Source organism: Pelophylax lessonae, assembly GCF_965119305.1.
Source record: "Pelophylax lessonae genome assembly, chromosome: 4".
NCBI classification, from domain to species: domain Eukaryota; kingdom Metazoa; phylum Chordata; class Amphibia; order Anura; family Ranidae; genus Pelophylax; species Pelophylax lessonae.
The window spans coordinates 189,978,970-190,000,614 of record NC_138771.1 but is presented as its reverse complement, the minus strand read 5'-3'; the positions used below and the strand labels follow the sequence as shown (position 1 = coordinate 190,000,614).

General features: G+C 42.5%; 1 protein-coding gene across 1 annotated transcript in view; it reads right to left on the bottom strand.

Annotated features, from left to right (window-relative positions):
- GSAP (gamma-secretase activating protein) overlaps positions 1–21,645 on the bottom strand; it is a 214,831-nt gene that overhangs the window by 98,896 nt on the left and 94,290 nt on the right. The window contains exons 10-12 of the mRNA XM_082255164.1: positions 8,978–9,037; positions 3,796–3,839; positions 118–206 (exon numbers count right to left, since the gene is read on the bottom strand). Coding sequence (XP_082111290.1) covers positions 118–206; positions 3,796–3,839; positions 8,978–9,037 — 193 coding nt within the window. The remainder of the gene's footprint in view (positions 1–117; positions 207–3,795; positions 3,840–8,977; positions 9,038–21,645) is intronic.

The following is a 21,645-nucleotide window of genomic DNA, read 5'->3' as shown; positions in this document are numbered from 1 at the left end:
CATTACTACAAATGTAATTATCAGTCTGGATGAACTAGTCCATATTGTCTAACTTTTCATTATATGCAAAAATGTTAAGCATATTTTCTGTATTAGTTTTTGCAGTTTGTATCTTACCTGTCTGATTTGTAAACACTTGTAAATTTGAAGCAGTTGTTCTGCCCCTTCCTCTTTCTTCAGGGGGGTCATAACTTAAATTGACCAAGCTGAGATAAAAGAACATGTTTTTGATAATTAACCAACAGCTGTTACATAACTAAACCAAATCACTATATAAAACTTTGAACTGGTAGTCATAGAATCCACCATTACAGTTCAAAGCAATGATTAAACTAGCTAGATTTACTTCAGTATAGAAGCTAATGTACTTAAAGATTGTAGATAATGAAGCAGGTTATATAATTTGGTCAGTCTGCATTTAAATTTGTCATTCATTGGAAGCCACCACTTATAACTGCTATTTTTTAAGTCAAGCTGTGCCTGTAAAAGGAAGAAATGGAATTTGTACCTCTTCAGCCCCTGAACTCTGCACTGTTCTTGAGAAGTCATTCCTCGAAGTCTGGGGGGAAACCAATACTTCCAGTAATGTCGTTCTCCGGGGTCCCTCGTGCCACTCTTTGGTTTCTCTTGTTCACCTCCCCATCACTACTGTCTCCTTCAGTGATGTGGAGGAACAGAAAGAACCAATGAGAGTGATAAACCATCCCATCAGTGATGAAAGTGTAGGTCTTCCAGCAGACTTCAGTGGGCAATTTATCAGGAATGAAGAGGCAAATATTCCCTCTCTTCTTTTACAATTACAGCTTGCCTTAACAATTTTAGTATAGCAACATGATCCCCTTAATACCATAGTCACACGGTATGCTTAAAGTTTAAATCTTTTTTTTTTTAGGTGCATTATAAAATTATTCATAAGCCAACTGATTGTTCGTATTTCGAATACATGTGTAACAAATAACTAAGTCAATACTAGGTTTGATCTTTTAAAATGATCTTTTGGTTAAAAAAATACACAGGCCCAAAAAAAAAAAAACCCCCACCACACTTTCTTGGTGCTGTGCTTTTTAGATCTGATCTTGGGGTTATTTGTGGCTCGGATTTAGAAAATTGCATTGACTAGACTGAATCAGCTCTAGTTTCTTAGATATGGTCAAATTTACATAAGTTTTTTGTCCGTTTTTGCAAAGAGCTTGCTGATCAACTGTTTCTTCTATTACCTAGTTTGTGTTTTTGCATACAAGTTAGCAGTTATTAGTGAGAGTGTTTGCATACTTCCAACTGTAATTTTACATCAGAAATATTGGATTCTAAAGTATAAGTTGTTAACTATTATAATTATGATCATATAGGTGTGTGTATACTGCCACTCATTGATTTTTGGCAGATTGAACACTGTAGAGGTTGTGGCTACTTCACAACGGTGTTGCCTGAAATCATGCCAATGTATTTTGCTTTATATATATCCTGATTTTTGACAGGTGACCAGAGTGAAGAGTTGTATATGGCATTAATGCCGTATCTCAAAAACTAGAGCGGATAGGGAAAAATTGGTGTCATTTTTAAAATTAGAGGGTCAAATATACCCAGGAACAGTTGTAACATTCCAGACACCAAAATGTGTGTTGGCCTGTATTATCATTTGACAGCAGAAGGGAAAAAGGACTGAACTAGCTGAATCTGATTGGATTTTCCATAAACACCGTCTAATCCTTTTATGATTAAAATTCTCTTTATTTTGCTTAGTGTACTTAATTTCTAGATAGCTATTATCCAAGCTATTGTGCAATCACATGGTTAGGTGTATGGAACTTGGGGCTAAGGTAAGAAAAGTATGCTATAACAAAATTTTTTGCAGCTCATAGCAACAAATCAGCACCCAACTGTAATTTTAGCAGTCCGGGTCTAATAAACAATTTAATTTGCAATAGGCTGCAAGAAATGTTCTAGTATGCAAACTTTCTATGAATTAGTCCCAAAAGTCTTAAAGAAACCTGTCGTGAGAGAAATAGGAGTGCTGCCATTGCTGATCTTCTTCTGGATGGGACAGTTAATTGGCAGTCCCATGCTGACCCATTGGCTTTAGTACTTTAAGTCTCTGACCTGGAACAAATAAGATGATCATAAAAGTCAGAAATGCTTAGCTGTATGCTTGATCTGTCTGGCTCATTGACTTAAAGCTCTGTAGCAAAAAGATTGGCATGGCAGTCAGGCGTGCTAGCATTGTCAGTAAGTTATCAATAGCATCGAGACCTCGCTCATGACAGGTTTCTTTTTAAATTAAGCAAATTAAGTAAATCCATTCCATCTACTACAGAAGTTTTGCTACTATATATATATATATATATATATATATATATATATTGTGACAGGAAGTCAGGTAAATCTGGGAATGTAGTCACAGGAAGGAGATACATTTCCACCTGATTTAGAAAGTTCACTGATACTATAGGGTGTTGGCTACAGAGCTAGCCAGCAGGAAGTTGAAAGGCCTTCACCTGTTCAGAATGAGGGAGTTAAGGCTCTATAATTTGTTCAGAGAAAGTCCTATTGATTGCTGCCTCCTGTCGCCGTGTGGGCTGGGAGAGGAAGGCAGACAAACGGCTGCATCCTGACGCCATGTGGGTAGAGGACAGTCCTGTGTGCCCCCTGAAAGCTGAGTGAGCATGGGGAAGACCTCCTGAAGCGGTGTGCGCTCAGGAGGGTAAAAACGAGTGAAGACGTCTCAAAGGTGAGAAGACGAAGTGTTTCTGTGTGAAAGAAAACAAAGGGACATGTTCAATGGACAATGTTTGTACTGTGTGAAAAGCAAACAAATGGACATTTGAGTGTCTGCTGTAGGATCAGCAGTGTCGGCCCAACAGTAGGTTGGGAAGACTTCTTAGGTAGGTTCCAGCGTGAGAAGGTAGCCGCCCACAGAGGCAAGGATTTATTTTGTCTTTTATTTTATTTTGATGTTTTTGCTGCATGCACTGGTATGAAGAAAATTGACCTAATAAACCAAACTATTGTTTTCAACCTCTGCTCGGCTATCTCTCTGTGAAAACGCACCCCCAAAGGGGTCATCCACGCCTACCACCGAGCTAATCCCTTACTATTATATATATATATATATATATATATATATATATATATATATATATATATATATATATATATATATATATATATATATATATATATATATATATATATATATATATATATATATATAAAAAACCCTTGGGTTTATCTTGTTGCCCTTATGTAGCACATGAGAAATGCGCCTTAAAACGCACTGCACAAAAAAATGCAGAGGTGTGACTGTAGCTTAAGGCCCCTTTCACACGGGCCATACGATCAAGTCTGCCTGGCAATTTTTCAGGCATACCCCATTGGATAATCCATGAAACTCTAAGAAGAGGACTTGTGTTTGTTTATACCTACCTACCTTAGGGTCCAATCCAGTCTTCAATGATATTAGAAAAAGAAAAAAAAAAGTGGGAAGATAGTCAGGAGTAAGATAGACAGCCGAGTTCATTAACTCCTGGCTGCCCATAGATCAGAGCAGGCTCTGCCTATGTTCACTCTACATAAAAGTGATGTCATCTGACTGTTCTGCTCAGCAGGGAATCTGTGAGCCAATTCTCTGCTCTTTGGAACGGAATCAACACAGAATCCACCCTGTGTGAAAGGGCCCTAAAAGTAGATGGTGAAAGGGCCCTAAAAGTAGATGGTATGCTGTTTCCACCAGTCATTTCACTGTAAACAGTCACTGGACTACAAAGAAGACACACAGATAACAAAACTGCTACTTGCCTTACTCCTTCATCAGCAAGACAGATTTCAAGAGCAACTTCTAGCTTCAGAAAAAAAAAATAAAAAAGCTGTAAGTTTTCCAGCTCAATTAAATGACATAGCTTTAATGGATTGTTACAATGGATGGCAAAATTGTCCCCACATGCTACTTGCTTTCACAACAAATTAAGATGAGACATTCCAAATGTACCCAATGGCTGGAAGTACCAGAATGGAAATTTACACCAAGGGTAAAGACCTATATTAAAAAAGATATTGGGCTTGCATTGATCGCATCATTTTAAAATGCTGCGGAGATCATTCAGAATTGTTTGCAACTGCATTTTGGCAGTTTTTATTAGGTTTTAAATTTCCATAGACTTGTACGAGAATGAAAATCTGTGTAATGCAAACAAACGCCCTTTGACACAGGCCCTTATGCATAGTGAAAACTGGGCCCTCCAACCATTACTGTGAGATTTCCCACTTTAGCAGCTTATACACAGTGCTCTGCATAAATGAACATCACCCCTTTTGAAAAGTAAGATTTAAGTGCCGGTTCACATATGTGCGGCTTGCAAGATCGCATGTAATTTGGAGCGCACTGCTCCTTCATTACATGCGATCTCCTGTGCGGATGCAAATTCAGCCATACACTTTATATGGCTGAATTCGCACTGTATCCGCACCAAAGACGCACAGGACCCTTTTTTTCAAACTGTCAGATCGCACTGCGATATGCGATCAAACTGGGGGTGTCGTTAACATTTAATTGACACCCCCTGCGTATCGCATATGGCAGTGTGAACTGCCAGAGGTGCGAATTCGCAGCCTTCCCGCATCGCACAAGTGTGAACCGTGAGTCAGTGTCGGTTCACACTGGCGCGATGCAAAAACCCTGCAAATCCACTGCGGGTTCCCGCATCACATCCGACTCATAGGCAGTTCACAATGCCATATGCAAACTGCTGGGATTGTCAATACAAAGTTAATGACACCCCCAGATTAGTTCACATATCGTAGTGTGAACAGTCAATTCAGACAGCAATTGGATCGCATAGGTGTGAGCACCCATGCAATCAGATTCTGGTGCGAACCAAAAATAGGGTCCTGCACGACTTTGGTCCGAATGCGATGCAAATTCAGTCATACAATCTGTATGGTTGAATTTGCATCCCACAGACATCGCATGTGATTTGCAGAGCAGTGCAGATCACATGCAATGACTGACATCGCTATAGTGTGTACTGGCACTTAATCAATATCTCAAACACAAGAACAATTTCCAAAATCTTGACAAAACGGAGTTTTATAGAACATTTATTTAGCTCAATTACATAAAAGTAAGGTTGATAATATAACTTAAATTACAAAATATTAAATTTTATGCAAATTAGTTGATGCAAAAATGAATACACCCCACAAAAAAAAAAAAAAAAAAAACACAACTACTGCATACAGTATTTTGTATGACATCCATGATTTGTAGGAACAGCACCAAGTCTTCTAGGCATGGAACGAACAAGTTGGGGACATATTGCAACATCTATCTTTTTCCATTCTTCAAGAACGACCTCTTTTAGAGCCTGGATGTTGGATGGAGAGCAATGCTCAACTTGTCTCTTCAGAATTACCCATAGGTTGTCAATTGGGTTCAGATCTTGGCCACTGAATCACTTTCACCTAGTTTTCTTCAGAAATGCAACAACGGGCTTAGAGGTGTGTTTTGGATCATTGTCGGGTTGGAAAAGTGCACGATGACCAAGGGCACAGAGTGATGGTAGCATCAACTGAAGTGTACGTTGTATTGTGTCACAGGAAACAATCACCCCAGCTTTCTACTTCTTTAGCTAACTTCAGTGAACTTGCATGGCAATTTTCTTCAACCCTTATCAGAAGGCACTCCTGTCGAGGTGTTACCTTCCGTGGACGGCCTGGCTTCTCTGAGATGTTTGCAGTTCTATCTTTGTGAAATTTTTGTATCACTTTTGCTACAGTATTCTGACTAAGTAAAGCTCTGCTGATCTTCTTGTAGCCTTCACCTTTGAGTACAGAAATGATCTTTGCAAGTAATGCCCTTCTATATTCTGTCTGCTGCTGGACACCTGTTTAACCACTTGCCGACCGCCGCACGACTATCTACGGCGGCGGTCAGCCCCTCACAGGCAAAGTGACGTAGGGCTACGTCACTAGCTTGTGAGGGTCTAGGGACCCCCCCGCGCGTGTGACCGGCGGACCCGATGTCCGCCGGCCACTCTGCGATCGGCGGGGGAGAGGGAGAAAGTCAGGCAGCTTGTGTAAACAAGCTGCCTGTCATTCTCCCCTCTGTATGAGAGATGATCATATGGATCTACTATGTAGATCCGTTGATCACTCTGCATACAGCTGAAGCCACAGCCAATCACAGTTAGAATCACGCCCCTAGGGACACACACAGCCCCTCCCTCTCAAATAAAGTTAACCCCTTCACTACCAGTGTATTTTTACAGTAACAGTGCATATATATAGCACTGATTACTGTAGAAATGTCACTGGTAACCCCAAAAGTGTCAAAAATGTCAGTCAAGGGTCCGATCTGTCCGCCGCAATGTCGCAAAAAAAAAAAAATTGCAGATCGCCGCCATTACGCGTTAAAAAAAAAACAACAAAAATGACAAAAATCTTTCCCTTAGTTAGTAAACGCAATAACTTTTGCGCAAACCAATCAAAATACGCTTTTTGCAATTTTTTTTACCAAACATAGGTAGCATAAAACAAATTGGCCGAAAATGTTAAAAAAAATTTTGATTTTTACATTTTTTTGGGGGGAATTTCATATAAAAAAAAGGGAAAAATATTGCTATTTTTGCAAAATTTACGCTCTTTTTTTGTTTATAGCGCGTGATAAAAAAAAAAAAAAAAAAATCGCACAGGTGATCAAATACCGCCAAAAGAAAGCTCTGTTTGTGGGAAAAAAAGGACGCCAAATTCGTTTAGGTACAGCGTCGCACGACCGCGCAATTGTCCGTTAAAGTCACGCAGTGCCGAATCGCAAAATACCCCCTGGTCAGGAAGGGGGTAAAATCTTCCGGGGCTTAAGTGGTTAATGAATAATTAGACTCATTGTATTAGCTTTGCTCCTAAGACTTTCATTGGGGTGTATTCATTTTCATGGTCTTGAATTCATTTTGTAGGAAACATACCTTGTGTGCAAATGAACAAATCTTTGTTGCAATCAATGGCTCACATTTGTGGAAGTATTTTGTAGTATAGTGTCCCATGGAAAATGTTGATTCTGTCAATTCTGTTGGGGTGTACTCATTTATACTGAGCACTGTGCATCCAAGAACTAAACATATTTTTTCTTACTACATGTATTTAACATTATTTAGGAACAGATATTTTGCCTTTGTTTATAAAGAGACCATTTAAACAAAGACCATTGATTTAAGATGCTATTAACTTGGTTGTAAACGCAACAGGTTTTATACCTGAATATATTCCCTGCATTAAGGTAAAAATGTCCCAGTAGATGTAATGCCCCCTCAACTCACCAAATGCTTTCCCGAGTCCTGCACCAATCCAGCGCTTTGGCCAACTGCAGCAGCGCTGGTTTAATCTCCCTGCTCTCACAGGCAAAGACAGCAGGGAAAGCCATTAGCTCCTACTGCTGTCAATCAAATTTTTTGAGGTAGTAGCGGGGCCAAGCTATGCTATGTGGGTCTATGGACGCATACTGCTTGGCTGCAAGCCTGCATGGCTGGGGTTTCCTATGGTGGCGCACAGAAAAGAGGAGCCAAAAATGCCAGCAGGGGATCCGAGAAGAGGAGGTCTGGGGCCACTCAGTTCAATAGTATTGAACACAGCAGGTAATCATAACAGGTTTGAAAAAAAATGCTTTACAACCACTTTTAATGTAACTGCTGTTACTAACCTACCAATAGAAATACATACAGTACAGTCTAGCAAAAAAAATATATATATATATATATATATATATATATATATATATATATATTATTATTATTATTATTTTTTTTTTTTTAACAACACACAATATACCTGTTGTGGGGTTATAGAAAGTAAAAGGGACCATGCCGTGACCCAACAAGCACCCTCCCCGTCAAAACCGTAACTGTCAGAAAGCTTATATATTTTTACATGGCTAGGCACATCCCCTCACTCATCAGCTCATGTGATATCACTGAAAAACATTCACCAGCACTGCATCATGCCAGGCAGAAGGGAAGGAACTAGCATTTCCCAAACCCAGAAGCTCCAAGTTGCCATATGCTTTGCATGCAAGAATGCTAAAAAGTAGTATTTGGTGATGAATGACCACTGTGCATCGGCAGATTCATTTTGCTTTCTGTACCCTGTAACAACTTGCTTTATTTTTTTCTAACTAGCTATACTGTGCAGAGGTGTTATTTTGTGGTTCAGAGATATCATCAGGGAATAGAATTTCTTTTGAAAGGCTATGCTCTCTAGATCAACAATCATTAACATAAATTTGTTTATGATGATGATGATGTAGTACTTTATGAATATCTACATCTTATGTAAACATTTTTACTTAAACTTAACAGTTATAATGATCAAGACCTAACTCTTTGTAATTCAGAAAAATCTCTTTAAATACATAAAAACCATTGAAAGTGAAAAGCTATGATCTTGAAATAGCAATAATACAATATAAAATAACATATTGCCAGGGTGTTCAAAGCCAATATTGAAGCAATAGACTATTGGAAAACTAGAAAAACCGAACATGAGAAACTTTAGCAAGTTATAAAAGGGGGTTTTAATGGAAGCAAAGATTTTTTCCTGTTATTGTGCTAAAACCACAGAATTTCAGCGATGCATCTGCCTAAAATGTGTGATGACATGGTAGTCCGGGTCCAATAGCTCAACTAACTGGCACATCATGTGATTCTTTTTTCTTGCTTGTTAACATCACACCACATAGCTCATTTCCTGCAAGATTGAGTAAATTTCAGAATGCAGGTTTGTGGTGCTCAAATGCTGTGTAGTTCTGCTTTAAATACACCAAGAAATTGAATTTATCTTTTTTTTTTAAATATAATACGCTAACATATGAAGCGAAAGCTGTATTAACAAAAGTTCTCCAAATTTCGAGGTAATACTAGCAGGTTAAGCAAATTAAAAGATATATACCTACAGTGAAAAATAGGATAAATTCCTTGAAAACATTAATACTTACAATATATTTAAAATTTTCATCTGGGTAAAACTGGACGCAGTGTAAAACACTACTTGAACGCTGGAAAAAAAAAATATATATAGGTCACTTATGACTGTTTATGTAACCTAAAATTATGCAACTCCCATTTTTAAAAGATATGTTACCAGAATGTCCCAAGATAAATATAAATTAAACCAATTTTCAAAATCTTTTTGAATTTTAACTTGCCTGTAAAAATCAAAACCCCAATGGACAACAAAAACGGTCTGAGAATATAGCAGTTTGCGCAGTCACACCATTCCTCCCTAGTTTTGTCACGAAACACGGTTCCAAAAAAAAAAAAAAAATAAATAACTGTTCGCCATACAAAAATGGATTCTCCCGTGTTTGGTGTCTTTACAGTTCAGAAATTATGTACAGTACTTAACCACTTAAGCCCCGGAAGATTTTACCCCCATTCCGACCAGGGGGTATTTTGCGATTCGGCACTGCGTGACTTTAACGGACAATTGCGCGGTCGTGCGACGCTGTACCTAAACGAATTTGGCGTCCTTTTTTTCCCACAAACAGAGCTTTCTTTTGGTGGTATTTGATCACCTGTGCGATTTTTTGATCACGCGCTATAAACAAAAAAAGAGCGTCAATTTTGCAAAAATAACAATATTTTTCACATTTTTTTATATGAAATTCCCCCCCAAAAAAAATGTAAAAATCAAAATTTTTTAACATTTTCGGCCAATTTGTTTTATGCTACCTATGTTTGGTAAAAAAAAAAAAAAAAAAAAAAAAAAAAAAAAAAAAAAAAAAAAAACAAAAAAAATCCGCAAAAAGCGTATTTTGATTGGTTTGCGCAAAAGTTATGATATGGCCATATGGTGGGACCAAACCCCCATTTTTATTTATGGACTCTCTTCAGATTTGGTAGTAATTTCTTTTGCATTTGCGCGCTATTCTTTTTTAATATACATGTCTTTTGGTTCATAGCTGCAGCAGCTTTGGAAATACATGGGTATGCTCCCCCAAATTTTTTGCCTGTTTATTATGTATTCGGTCTGACCAGACTATCGAGGTTGAGCAGCCCTCCCCACCCCCCACACACACCTGTACTCAATCAGTGTCCACCATCGAGTGGATATGGGAGGAGTCCCCTGTAGTGCATTTGCACATCTTCCCCAGCAAGGAGTGTTATCTCCAAGGGTTAGAAGGGCTGGATTCATCTCTTTTTCATGGATAGTGTAGGACCCACTGATAATGGGGTACTTTGACGCAGTAGTGGGCTTGAGCACGATATGGCCATATGGTGGGACCAAACCCCCATTTTTATTTATGGACTCTCTTCAGATTTGGTAGTAATTTCTTTTGCATTTGCGCGCTATTCTTTTTTAATTGCGCAAAAGTTATCGCGTTTACTAACAAAGGGAAAGATTCTTGTCATTTTTGTTGTTTTTTTAACGCGTAATGGCGGCGATCTGCGATTTTTTTTGCGGTACTGCGACATTGCAGCGGACAGATCGGACCCTTGACTGACATATTTGACACTTTTGGGGTTACCAGTGACATTTCTACAGTAATCAGTGCTATATATATGCACTGTTACTGTAAAAATACACTGGTAGTGAAGGGGTTAACTTTATTTGGGAGGGAGGGGCTGTGTGTGTCCCTAGGGGCGTGCTTTCTACTGTGATTGGCTGTGGCTTCAGCTGTAAGGACACTGATCAATGGATCTACATAGTAGATCCATGTGATCAGTGTCTTTGCAGCGAGGAGAATGACAGGCAGCTTGTTTACACAAGCTGCCTGACATTCTCCCTCTCCCCCGCCGATCGCCGAGTGGCCGGCGGACATCGGGTCCGCTGGTCACAAGCGCGGGGGGGGGGGGGGGTCCGTGACCACGCGGGGGCGCGCGCTCGCTCCCTAGACCCTCACAAGCAAGCAACGTAGCCCTATGTTAGTTTGCCTGTGAGGGGCTGACCGCCGACGTAGATAGTCGTGCGGCGGTCGGCAAGTGGTTAATTTATTTTGTACTTGTGGAATAACTAAAGCAAAACCCTTTCAATGGTATATTGGGAAGGAAGAGAAATTAAGGTTTACATACACTTTAGAAGAATATTCATGGTTGTCCCATTCTTGCCAGATGCAGTTTACTTAAAAAACAATGAAAATGCACCAAAACACATGAAGGTGTATTATGAACGATACACTAATCTTGAGACATCTGGCAAAAACTAGTGTAAATAGGCCCTAGGTTGTACTGTAGCTGTGTAAGGTCAGCTTTCAAATATGCTAAAATGGTGCAAAAAAAAAAAATGGGATTTTTGACTCTGTAAAATCCATTTCTCTGATGTTCATTGACAGACACAGCTCCTGATCTTCATAACCATTGTGTTATACTGCCCCCTATAGGAGCAGGACACTAGGCAGAAAAAAAATCTGGCTATGCCTATGGGCAGTCCCAGGGGGTATACTTCCGCTCCCTGCTATAGGTACTCAGTTGTTACAAGCAGTGTCAGAAGAATTACAACTCCAAAGAGGGGATGGTTCATCAATGAACATCAGAGAAATAGATTTTACGTTAAGTCAAAAATCCCATTTTCGCTTTCGTTCATTGGCGGACACAGCTCCTGATCTTCATAACCATTGGGACGTCCAAAAACAAGTGTTAAACATGAGGGGTGGAAACAGCAAAAAATTCCCCAGGCTAAACAGTAGCCAATCAGGGGACAGGAGCTCAACCAAAAACTGGAGCCCACCTGAAAAAAAAACAATACACCCTCAAAGGAGATCAAGTCCTCTAAACACCAGCCTTAAAAACCATGCAGCCAAAAAAAGCATCTGCAGATGCCAACACACCCACTTTATAGAACTTTGTGAAAGCGCGCACCGACGTCCAGATGACTGCCTTGCAAACCTGCGTCACTGACACCTGATGAGGGCAGACCCAGGATGCACTGAGTGTCCAAAAAGAGTGCACCTTCACAGGGAAAGGAGGAACCTGACCCTTGATGGAATAGGCCTTAATCACCGTTTGTCTGATCCATCTGGAAATGATCACAGAGGAAGCAGACAACCCTTTCTGAGGCTCATCCATGAGCACAAATAAAGAGTCTGACTTCCTAAAAGACTCCGTAGCTGCCAGGTACACCCTAATTGCCGGACCACATCCAAGGCATACAAGGCAATTTCCTGTGGATGTTTCAGCCTGGGACACAGGGAGGCAACACAATGTCTTCATTCAAAAGAAAATCAGAGACATCTTTTGGGAGGAATGAGAGACAGGGGCAAAGGACCACTCATTTCTGTGAATCACCAAGTAAGGTGAACGACAGGATAACACCACCAGTTCCGACACCCTGTGCGCAGATGTGAAAGCCACCAAAAAGGCCAACGTCTGAGACAGTGTAAGCAAGGGAATGTCCCAAAGATTCTCAAATGGAGGCTTCTGGGGGACTGAAAGCACTAAATTGAGGTCCCAAGGCAACAACGGAGACCAAACTGGAGGAACCAAAATGTCTGACACCCTGAAGAAAGGTACGCACCAGGGAGTGTGTGGCCAAGGGTTGTTGGAAGAAGACAGCCAAAGCAGACACCTGGTCCATTTCTGTTCAACCCCCGTTGAAAGAAGGTCAACATCTGAGCCACCATGAAAGAGTGAGGATGAACCCAAAGTGTCAGGACCCGGACTTGAACCTGGGACCTCCACGGTGTCTGGAAATGGCTCTACTCGCTGAGCTACCTGGAATGCTGAACAGCTCCCTGGATAAATCCTTGAATGATCCTGCTTTGAATCCTAATTGCCATGAACCTTAAACCCTTTGCGCCTCCCATGAACTTCCTGATTTAAGCCAGGTCTTTGCACTTCCTGGTCGCCAGAATATTGTGCCTTCACAAGCCAATATCTCGCTTGTCTTTTCTTCTGCCGTCCGTATCTACGCTGTCATCCGTTAGAGACTTGGCTTGTTCCTTGACTACTCTTCTGCTTAATCCCAACCTTCAACTACTCGTTACCGATCTTTGGCTACTCCTTGACTACACTTCAGCTTAATCCCTATCTGCTACTGGACTCTGGCTTGCTCACCTCCTGGAGGGGCAATCCTGAGGACAGAGACCTGGTGCTAACATGCAGCAAAATCCATCTCCACCATCAGGAGCCCTGATGAAGACCAGTTAGTACTTAGATTCCGCACCTCAGATGAGCCTGCGTCATCTGCCTGGGTGACCTGCCTATGTTCCTATCCTGCTGGTTCCTGTGGGAGCTTACGCTGCTTTAGATACTGGTCTTTGAGCCTGACCCCGGATCGTGACACAGACTCACACCAAGCAATGCATGTCTTCCACGTACGATGGTAGATCTTTCTAGAAGTAGATTTCCTAGCCTTTAACAGCATTGGAATCACTGACTCAGATAAACCTCTATCCATCAGCACCTGGCGTTCAACAGCCAAGCCGTCAAAGCCAGCGACTGTAAAACAGAATGGAAGATTGGTCCTTGGGACATCAGATCCCAGAGAGGAATCTTCCAAGGAACCTCGGCGACTAGCCGCACCAGATCGGCATACCAAGCCCGGCGAGTCCAGTCCAGAGCCACTAAGCTGACCGGAATCCCTTCTGCCTCCATCCTGCGTATAAAATCTTGGCAGAAGCTTGAGAGGAAGGAAGGCGTAAATCAAAAGATACTGCCCCCACGGGGCCACCAGTGCGTCTGTCAGAGGGTCCAGTGACCAAGCCACAAACCTCTGCACCTTTCTGTTCAGCCGAGACGCCAACAGATCCACCTCTGGGATGACCCACTGGAGACACAGCTGATGAAACACCTCTGGATGACGGGACCACTCCCCTTGGTCCAACGCTTGCCGACTAAGGTAAAGCGCCTGCCAGTTTTCCACCCTGGGAACCTATACAGCGGAGAGGGCTGGAACAAACTGTTCTGCCCACCTTAGAAAGCCTGCTACCTCATGAGCCGCCAGGATACTTTGTTCCCCTTGGTTACTGACATACGCCACGGCCGTGGCATTGTCTGATTGAATGCGCACTGGACATCCCTGAAGACGACCTGTCCAATGGTCCAGGCACAGTCTGATTGCTCGGAGTTCCAAGACATTGATCAGTAGTCTGGACTCTTCCAGTGTCCAGATCCCCTGAGCAGAAATTTTGCCTAGGAAACCTCCCAAGCCGGACAGGCTGGCATCCGTGGTGATCAAAGCGCCAGAGAATGAACCCACCATATCAGGGACTCCTTCGTTCCCCAGCTGAGCCGGATCAGGTTGTCTAGAGAGTGTGGAATATTGTCCTATTTGGCCAGAATCTCCCTTTGCAGGGACCTCATATGGAACTGTGCAAATGGAACCGTCTTGAAGGTAGACACCATCAGGCCCAGCACCCGCATGCAAGTCCGGAGGGATGACAATCTTCTGGACAGCAGAAGATGAATTGCTGCCTACAGTTTCTGGAGTTTGCCCAGAGGAAGGAGCACTCTGGCTAAAACCAAGACCAGAGTCAGACCCAGATAGTCCAGCTTTGTGGACGGGATCAGAACAGACTTCTGAAAATTCAGAATCCAACTTAACTCCTTGAGAGCCCGTATGGCGATTTCCAGGTTTTCCACCAGAGCAGTAGGAGACTCTGCTAACAGGAGGAGATCGTCCAAGTAGCCCAGTACCGCGATCCCCCGTTGGTCTAACAATGCTAGAACCAGGGTTAACACTTTTGTGAAGACTCGAGGAGCAGAGGTGAGACCAAAGGGCAACGCCACAAACTGATAATGCTCCTCTTCCACAGCAAAGTGGAGAAGCGCTGGTGACCACCACATATTTGAAAGTGAAAGTAAGCATCCTTGATGAGGTCGATAGAAAAAGGCAAGAAAATCCCCCTGATGAAGGGATGCCACCACCATGTGAATGGACTTCATCGTGAACTTTTGTACCCGCACAAAGCAGTTCAGTGCCGTAAGGTTCAGGATTGGACGCACCCCACCTTCCTTCCTGGAAACTGGCGAGTAAAAAAAAAAAAAAAAAAAAAAAACACACAAAAAAAAGGTTCAGAGGTCAGAACTGGGACAATCACCCCTTGAAGTAACAGGTCTTGCAGTACCCCGAACAGATCCTGTAAGCAATCCTGGGACAGTTGAAAGGAAAGAACCTTGCCGGGGGACAAGAGCCAGACTGAATGACTTAGTGGACCCACTTGTCCTGTACCAGGGAAGTCCACGGGTCCGGAAACCAGGGAAGACATCCCCCCCACCCCAAATACGGGTGAGGACACACATTCATGCTGAAGGAGCCTTGTCCATGGGTCTGAAGAGGCCTGCTCTCCGCTTGCCAGACCAGGTTCGTTTGGATCCTCCAGAGGAGGCCCTGAAAGGCTTTGAGCCCTTGTCAGTCGACCCTGAGGGATGAAAAAACTTCTTATGAGCAGAGAAGGGGGGCCCACATCTACGATGAGGTTCCTTGCCCTTAGTAGCCTGCGGAAGAAAAGTACTCTTTCCCCCTGTGTGACCTTTAATGATGTTATCCAGGGTAGCTCCAAACAGGCGATCCCATTGAAAGGGAAGAACAGTCAAGGTCTTTTAAAGAAGTCTGGTCCACAGACCAGCATTTAAGCCAAAAGACACGCCAAAGGACCACTGCCAAAACAGAGAGCCTAGCCACTAGAGGAGCCACATCCAAAGAGGCATCACAGATAGTGGTCCTGCTGGGCCGCCAGCTCAGTAGAGGAAGGGGGCTGCTACTCCTCTAGGTCACGGTTTAAAAGCTTAGCACACTCAGTCAGAGTTTGCGACACCAGGGCAAATGAATACAAAGTGAATACCCGTCTCAATGCTGAAATCCTGTCAGCCAGATCCTTAAAAGGGACTCTTCAACCAGAATCATGATTGCCTTATTCAATCTGGAAACCAGAGGGTCCACCACAGGTGGAACAGTCCACTTCATAATAAAGGAACTCCTCATAAAGGGGTAACGCCTAGTAAATCGCTTAGGGACCCCAAGGGGACGCTTTGGTCATCCCCACTCTTTAGCGACAATTCTGTCAAAATAGGCGGGGAAACACCTTTGTCGCTCTGGGTGGCTTGTGAGTGCCAAAGGGAACCTCCGCCTCCGTCGCAGCTGCATCTTCCATCTTCAAGGTCTCACGCACAGATACAATCAGTGCTTCCACCAGCGCCTTTTTGTCCACTATCTGATGACTCCAGGCACGCGGTCCCAGACCCACATTTGCTAGCCCATCGCCCAAAAACCACCTCCAACCAGGACAAAAAAGGACTCCAGGACCACTGTCAGTGCATTGATGGATAGTTGTGACCCAGAGGGCCCTAAAGCCTCAGAGAGGGGAGTCCGGTGGGAAGATGTGCTCCAAAGATTCCATGAGTCACCAGGGGGACCCCACAAAGTGTAAAATACTGCAAAGGGTCAACCCCCACCGCACTGGCGGCAGCACCACCCAGTCGCCAGGAACAAGCACTAAGCGATCCTCAGCAGAGAGGGAGAGAACCCCACCAGACTCCCCACTCAGCAGAAACCGGCACCTGCAGCCACCAGGATAGTCTGCACTCCACGTGCGGCGATCAGGAAGTGAAAAGGTCCAGGAGTCAGCACAAGGGGTTGAGGGGCTCTCACTGCTAAAATCGCCGCCGTCAGGGTTCCACTGTCATGGCAGCCACTATTTTTAATAGCAAACCACTGCAAAATGGCCAATGGACTACATAAACATGGCTGCCATGCATATGAATACACAGGCTACAGCAAAATAGCGGCTCCACAAGGCTCCCAGGAGTAATCCCTAGGCCTCAAGGACAGACCCAGGCAGGATGGTGGCCCCTGGCAGGAGCCCCCACCAGGTACCAGGGAAGTTGACCTCACCCACCTCACAGCCCCAGCATAAGGGAGGGGTAGGATGGGGAAAGATGAAAAGGGGGGTGCCTGAAGGGAAGGAGGGGAACGCAGAGGTCCAACCGTCCCGAGTAGGAGCCCACGTCCACCCCAAAACTCTCCAGGGGGGGGGAATGGGGGGACAGCTACTCAATTCTGAGAACCAGGTGGCCACCGCTCCAGACAGAACCCATTCGCCATTGAAATGGGGGGCTGTCGGCCAGGAGGCACAGGGTGAGTACCGGTCATATGCGACCTTGCGAGGCATTTAATTCACAGGCCAGCTCCCCTCCAGTGGGGCTATGTGGCGGGCAACCTAGCGCAGAGCTAAGGTCTGCGCACGCTTGCTGGCCAAAGATCAGGAGTTGTGTCTGTCAATAAACAAAAGAGAAAATGCAATTCCATTTTTTGTTTTTTTAAAGTAGTGTATTTATATCCTTGATTTAGGGTTATATTCTAAATTACGAATAATGAATGAAATACTGTAACATACAATAACAGATCTTTGTCAGTGCTGCTACCTTGTCCTTAAGGAAAACTGGAACTTGTAGATTACGTTTAATGTTTTTTTCATAGTAATTCTGTGCAGAGCAGGTAAAGGAGTACAGTACTACATTTTTATCCATCACAAGGGTACTAAATATGGGGGAGGAGTATGAACTTTGTGGAGAATTTTTATTTATGAACTTGAAATTATTAAAAAAGAAAAAAAAAAAAGAAAAGAAGAAGAACGCAAGCAGACATATCTTAAATGCAAAAAGTGTTTAGAAACGGTTTCTTTAGTCACATTTGCAAATGTTCACACTGTCCAATGGAATCCTAAGCCTGCATTTATAATTGGAATTGTGCCGAAATTGGACATAGTTGAAACTTGATTTAACACAGCTACAAGTTTCTTTTGAAATATTTTCTCCTCATTTAAGCTCTAGTTAAGTGTGTAAAAAAAAAAAAAAAAAACGGCTCAAAAGCTTCTAAAATTTAAGCAAAACAGAACACAGAGGGAAAAAAAAAAAAAAAGTCTACAACTGGGATGACATTTAACACAATTCGATCAAGAAAACAAAATTATTTTTCAGCCTCCTTCATACAATAACTATCACATAATGAGTTGTAGCATACAACGGGTATAGAAAAGAACCCCCTCCCTTTTAAAATAATTTGTTGCTTTGCTGCCTGACCTGAAGGCAGACAGCTTTAGTTTTAGCCAACTGTACGGTATTTACTCAGTGCAACTTAGAACATCCATATGAAAGATAGAACTAACATGTCAGAAAAAAAATAAGAAAAAAATAAAAATAGAATCACTGAGTTAGAAAAAGGATCACCCTTTATGTCAGTATTTTGTTAAACAACCTTTTGCTTTAATCTGTTGGGATGTCTCTACTAACTTTGCACCTCTAGGACTTTGCAATATTTGCCCACTCTTTACAGAATTGCTCAATTTCAGTTCAATTTGATTGTGACCATTGCAGTCTTCAAGTCATTCTACAGATTTTCAATGGGGTTTAAGTCTGGTCTCTGACTAGGCCATGCAAGGACATATACATTTTTCTCCTTCAACCACGGTGTGGTCATTTTTTGCTGTGTGCTTTAGGTCAAGGTCATGTTGGAAGGTAAAGTAAAACATAAGTGCAGCGCTAAAAATAATTAGTGAACATTGATTATTAAGCATAACATCCTATCCATAATGAAAAAGTCCCATAAATCAGTATGGTGATGTATAAAGGTCATACAGACATCACAAAACAAAGTGAAAAAAGTCCCATAAAGCAAATAAAGATGTGCAAAAAACACACTGGATCCACAAGTGAAGTATGAAGCCCAGCAATGTAATATGAATAATCAATGTTTACTAATTATTTTTAGCGTTGCACTTATGTTCTACTTTGTATTTTTCACAACTTTTATTGTCAGTTGTTTGTGCTAGCAGCTCACTTTTAGTTAGTGCGGTATTTACACTTTTTTCATGTTGGAGGGTAAACCCTCTTCCCACCAACAACTTTCTGGCAGAGAGAAGTAGATCTTCCTCAATAATTTGACAGTATTTTACCTCATCCATTTTGTCCTTCTATATAAGTTCTCCAGTCCCTGCTGCAGAGAAACACCCCCATAACATATTACCGCCTCCATGCTTCACTGTAGGAATGGTGTTATTTGGATGGTGAGCTGTACTGGATTTCTGCCAGACATATCGTTTGGTGCTAAGGCCAAATAATTTAATTTTAGTCTCATCCGACCACAACACCTTTTTTCATGTGGCCTCATACTCTTCAAGGTGCATTTTGGTAAAGCGCAGTCGTGACTGCATGTGGCCTTTCTTGAGTGGCTTTTTTCTTGCAACTGTCCCATACAAGCCACATTTGTGGAGAATTTGTGATTTTGTTGTCACATGCACACAATGACCACTTTGTCATAAATTCATCCAACTGCTTCAGAGTTGCTATAGGCCTCTTGGTAGCCTCTCTGACCAGTTTCCTCTTGGCCCTTTCATCCAGTTTGGAGCGACGTACTGATCTAGGGAGGGTCTGTGTTGTACCAAATACCTTCCACTTAATAGACTTTCCTGTGCTTCTAGACATTGTTAAAGCCTTTGAAAAAATTTTGTATCCATCTCCTGATTTGTGCCTGTCCACAACTTTATCCTGGAGATGATTTGACAGTGCCTGGCCACCCATAGTGGTTTGCTTCAGTTGCACTACCCCGGGACTGAAATACTCCAGGAAAGCGCTTTTCATGCTGAGGAAAATCGAAAGGACCACAGCTGATCACACTTGAAAGTCAAATGGCTTTGTGCGCCATTCAGAAGGTAATTACCTACAACCGATTGAGTTTTCAAGTCATTTTTAGGAGGGGGGTGATCCTTTTTGCAACTGAGCAATTTCGGTTTTTACATTTCTTTTTATATACCTTTCTTTTTTTACATATTGAGGTTATAGCTTTCACCTTAATGTTATAAGTTGCACTGCGTAAGTACAGCTGGATAAAACAAAAACTGTCTTTATTTCTGGATGCCAAGCAACAAAATTTCATTTCAAAGTGGGGGGAGATTATTTTCTATACCTACGGTATAAGGGCAGCTCATCTGATAAAGTCTAGAAGCTGTGATGACATCGGACTACATAAAAAGTAAATTTAAATAACTAAACTGCAAATAGTAAATGTAATTGGTCCTAAACAGTAACTTAACCCCCAAAAAGGGAATTTCTGCTTTTCTGCCTCCTCCCCCCCCTTCAGCTTTTGGCACAATATTTACTTATTTTTTTGACTGGTACCCGCTCCCACTCTTGCCCAGACCACATTGGCAATCCAAGTAGATGTGAACCTCTTCCTCTCAACCCCCCCCCCCCCGCCCCGCCTGTTGGGACATGTCACAGGTCCCAAGAGGCTGCGGGACCTATCACAAAGGACAGTGTAACTTGCATATACGCAGTTGGGAGCCGGCTGTGAAACCGCAAGGAGTCACAGTCAGATTCCCACTGTTATCATGGTGGCACTAGGTACACGAAGACCAGGGAAAAACAGGCCAGAGTGAGGACAGTGCAAGTGTCCTCTTATTAAAAGTCAACAGCTATAGTATTTGTAGCTGCTGACTTAATTCTTTGTTGGGAGGGACTGAAGAAACTCTCTTTCAATAGTAACTGTATTTCAGCCACCACTAATGTAAAAATTGCATCAGCACTGGGAATGTTAGGACTGCAATAAAGGGCAATGACGAGGGCAATGTGCGGTTATATATTCTGAATTGCAAGTCTTCTAATGACCTACTGTATATATGAAAAAGCTCCCTGACCTCTTCTACCCTTTCTGAAATGCTCATTTATGTGGTGTCTAGAATGCTCATTTATGTGGTGTCTAGGGCTAGGCACACAGTCATGCCAACTGCTTGAAGATGTTCAGCACTGTGGTATGGTCACACTTCAATCAATGCTTGACCCAAAGCATATGCATTCTGCATCAGTTAAGTTGCAGTTACATTACTTAAAGTCAGCGCCTGCCATTAACTTGGTACCCTGATCCTATTGCTATCCCGTCTACCACCAACCCTGAAATTTTGCTTAATCCTTACCTCGTGATAACCAGTCTAAGCTTCTGTCACTGTTGTGCCCTGCCTTCTCTGACACAGCTGTCTTAGCTGGATGGGGTGTCTGTATGGGGGTGGACCATGTTCTTAGGGGGTCTGTACAGAAGGGTTTGTGTTGGGGGGGGGGAGAATCTTTATATTAATGCTGGATATCGCTGTCTTTATTGGGGAGGTCTGTGCTGGAGGTGGGGTTTAGTCTTTTATGGATTGTAAGAATCTAAGTTTATAGATTACAATTTGCTAGTGCAATCTAACAAGGGTTCTCTGCCGAACAGGAAGGCACTGCTGCACTCTACTAACCTCCACATTGTCAAAGGATTATTTATTATCTTTATACAAGTTAAATCACTTTCCTCGAAAATTACCAAGTCCGAAATAATTGGATAAAACCTTTTCTGCAGCAGCAAATCCTAGGTGACCCTGCAGTCAGGTGGATTCCTTTTGAAAAGCCATGTAAAGGTCTTTAATGAAAGGCCACATTTCCACAATCGATAGGCTATTACATGAGACAACCCAGAAACTGTCCTACATGAACCTTTTGGAAGCAGATCTAAACAAGCCCTCTGAACTTTCTAAGTGATGCAGTATGGTGGCCAATAGATCTATTCTCAATTAACACAGTCTTAACCACTTGCTGACCTGACTGCACGCCGCATATATACTGCGGCAGGCTGGCTCGGCTGCCCGAATCGACGTAATTGTACGGCAGTTCGTGGGAGCGCTTCTGGGGGGCGAGCGTGCGT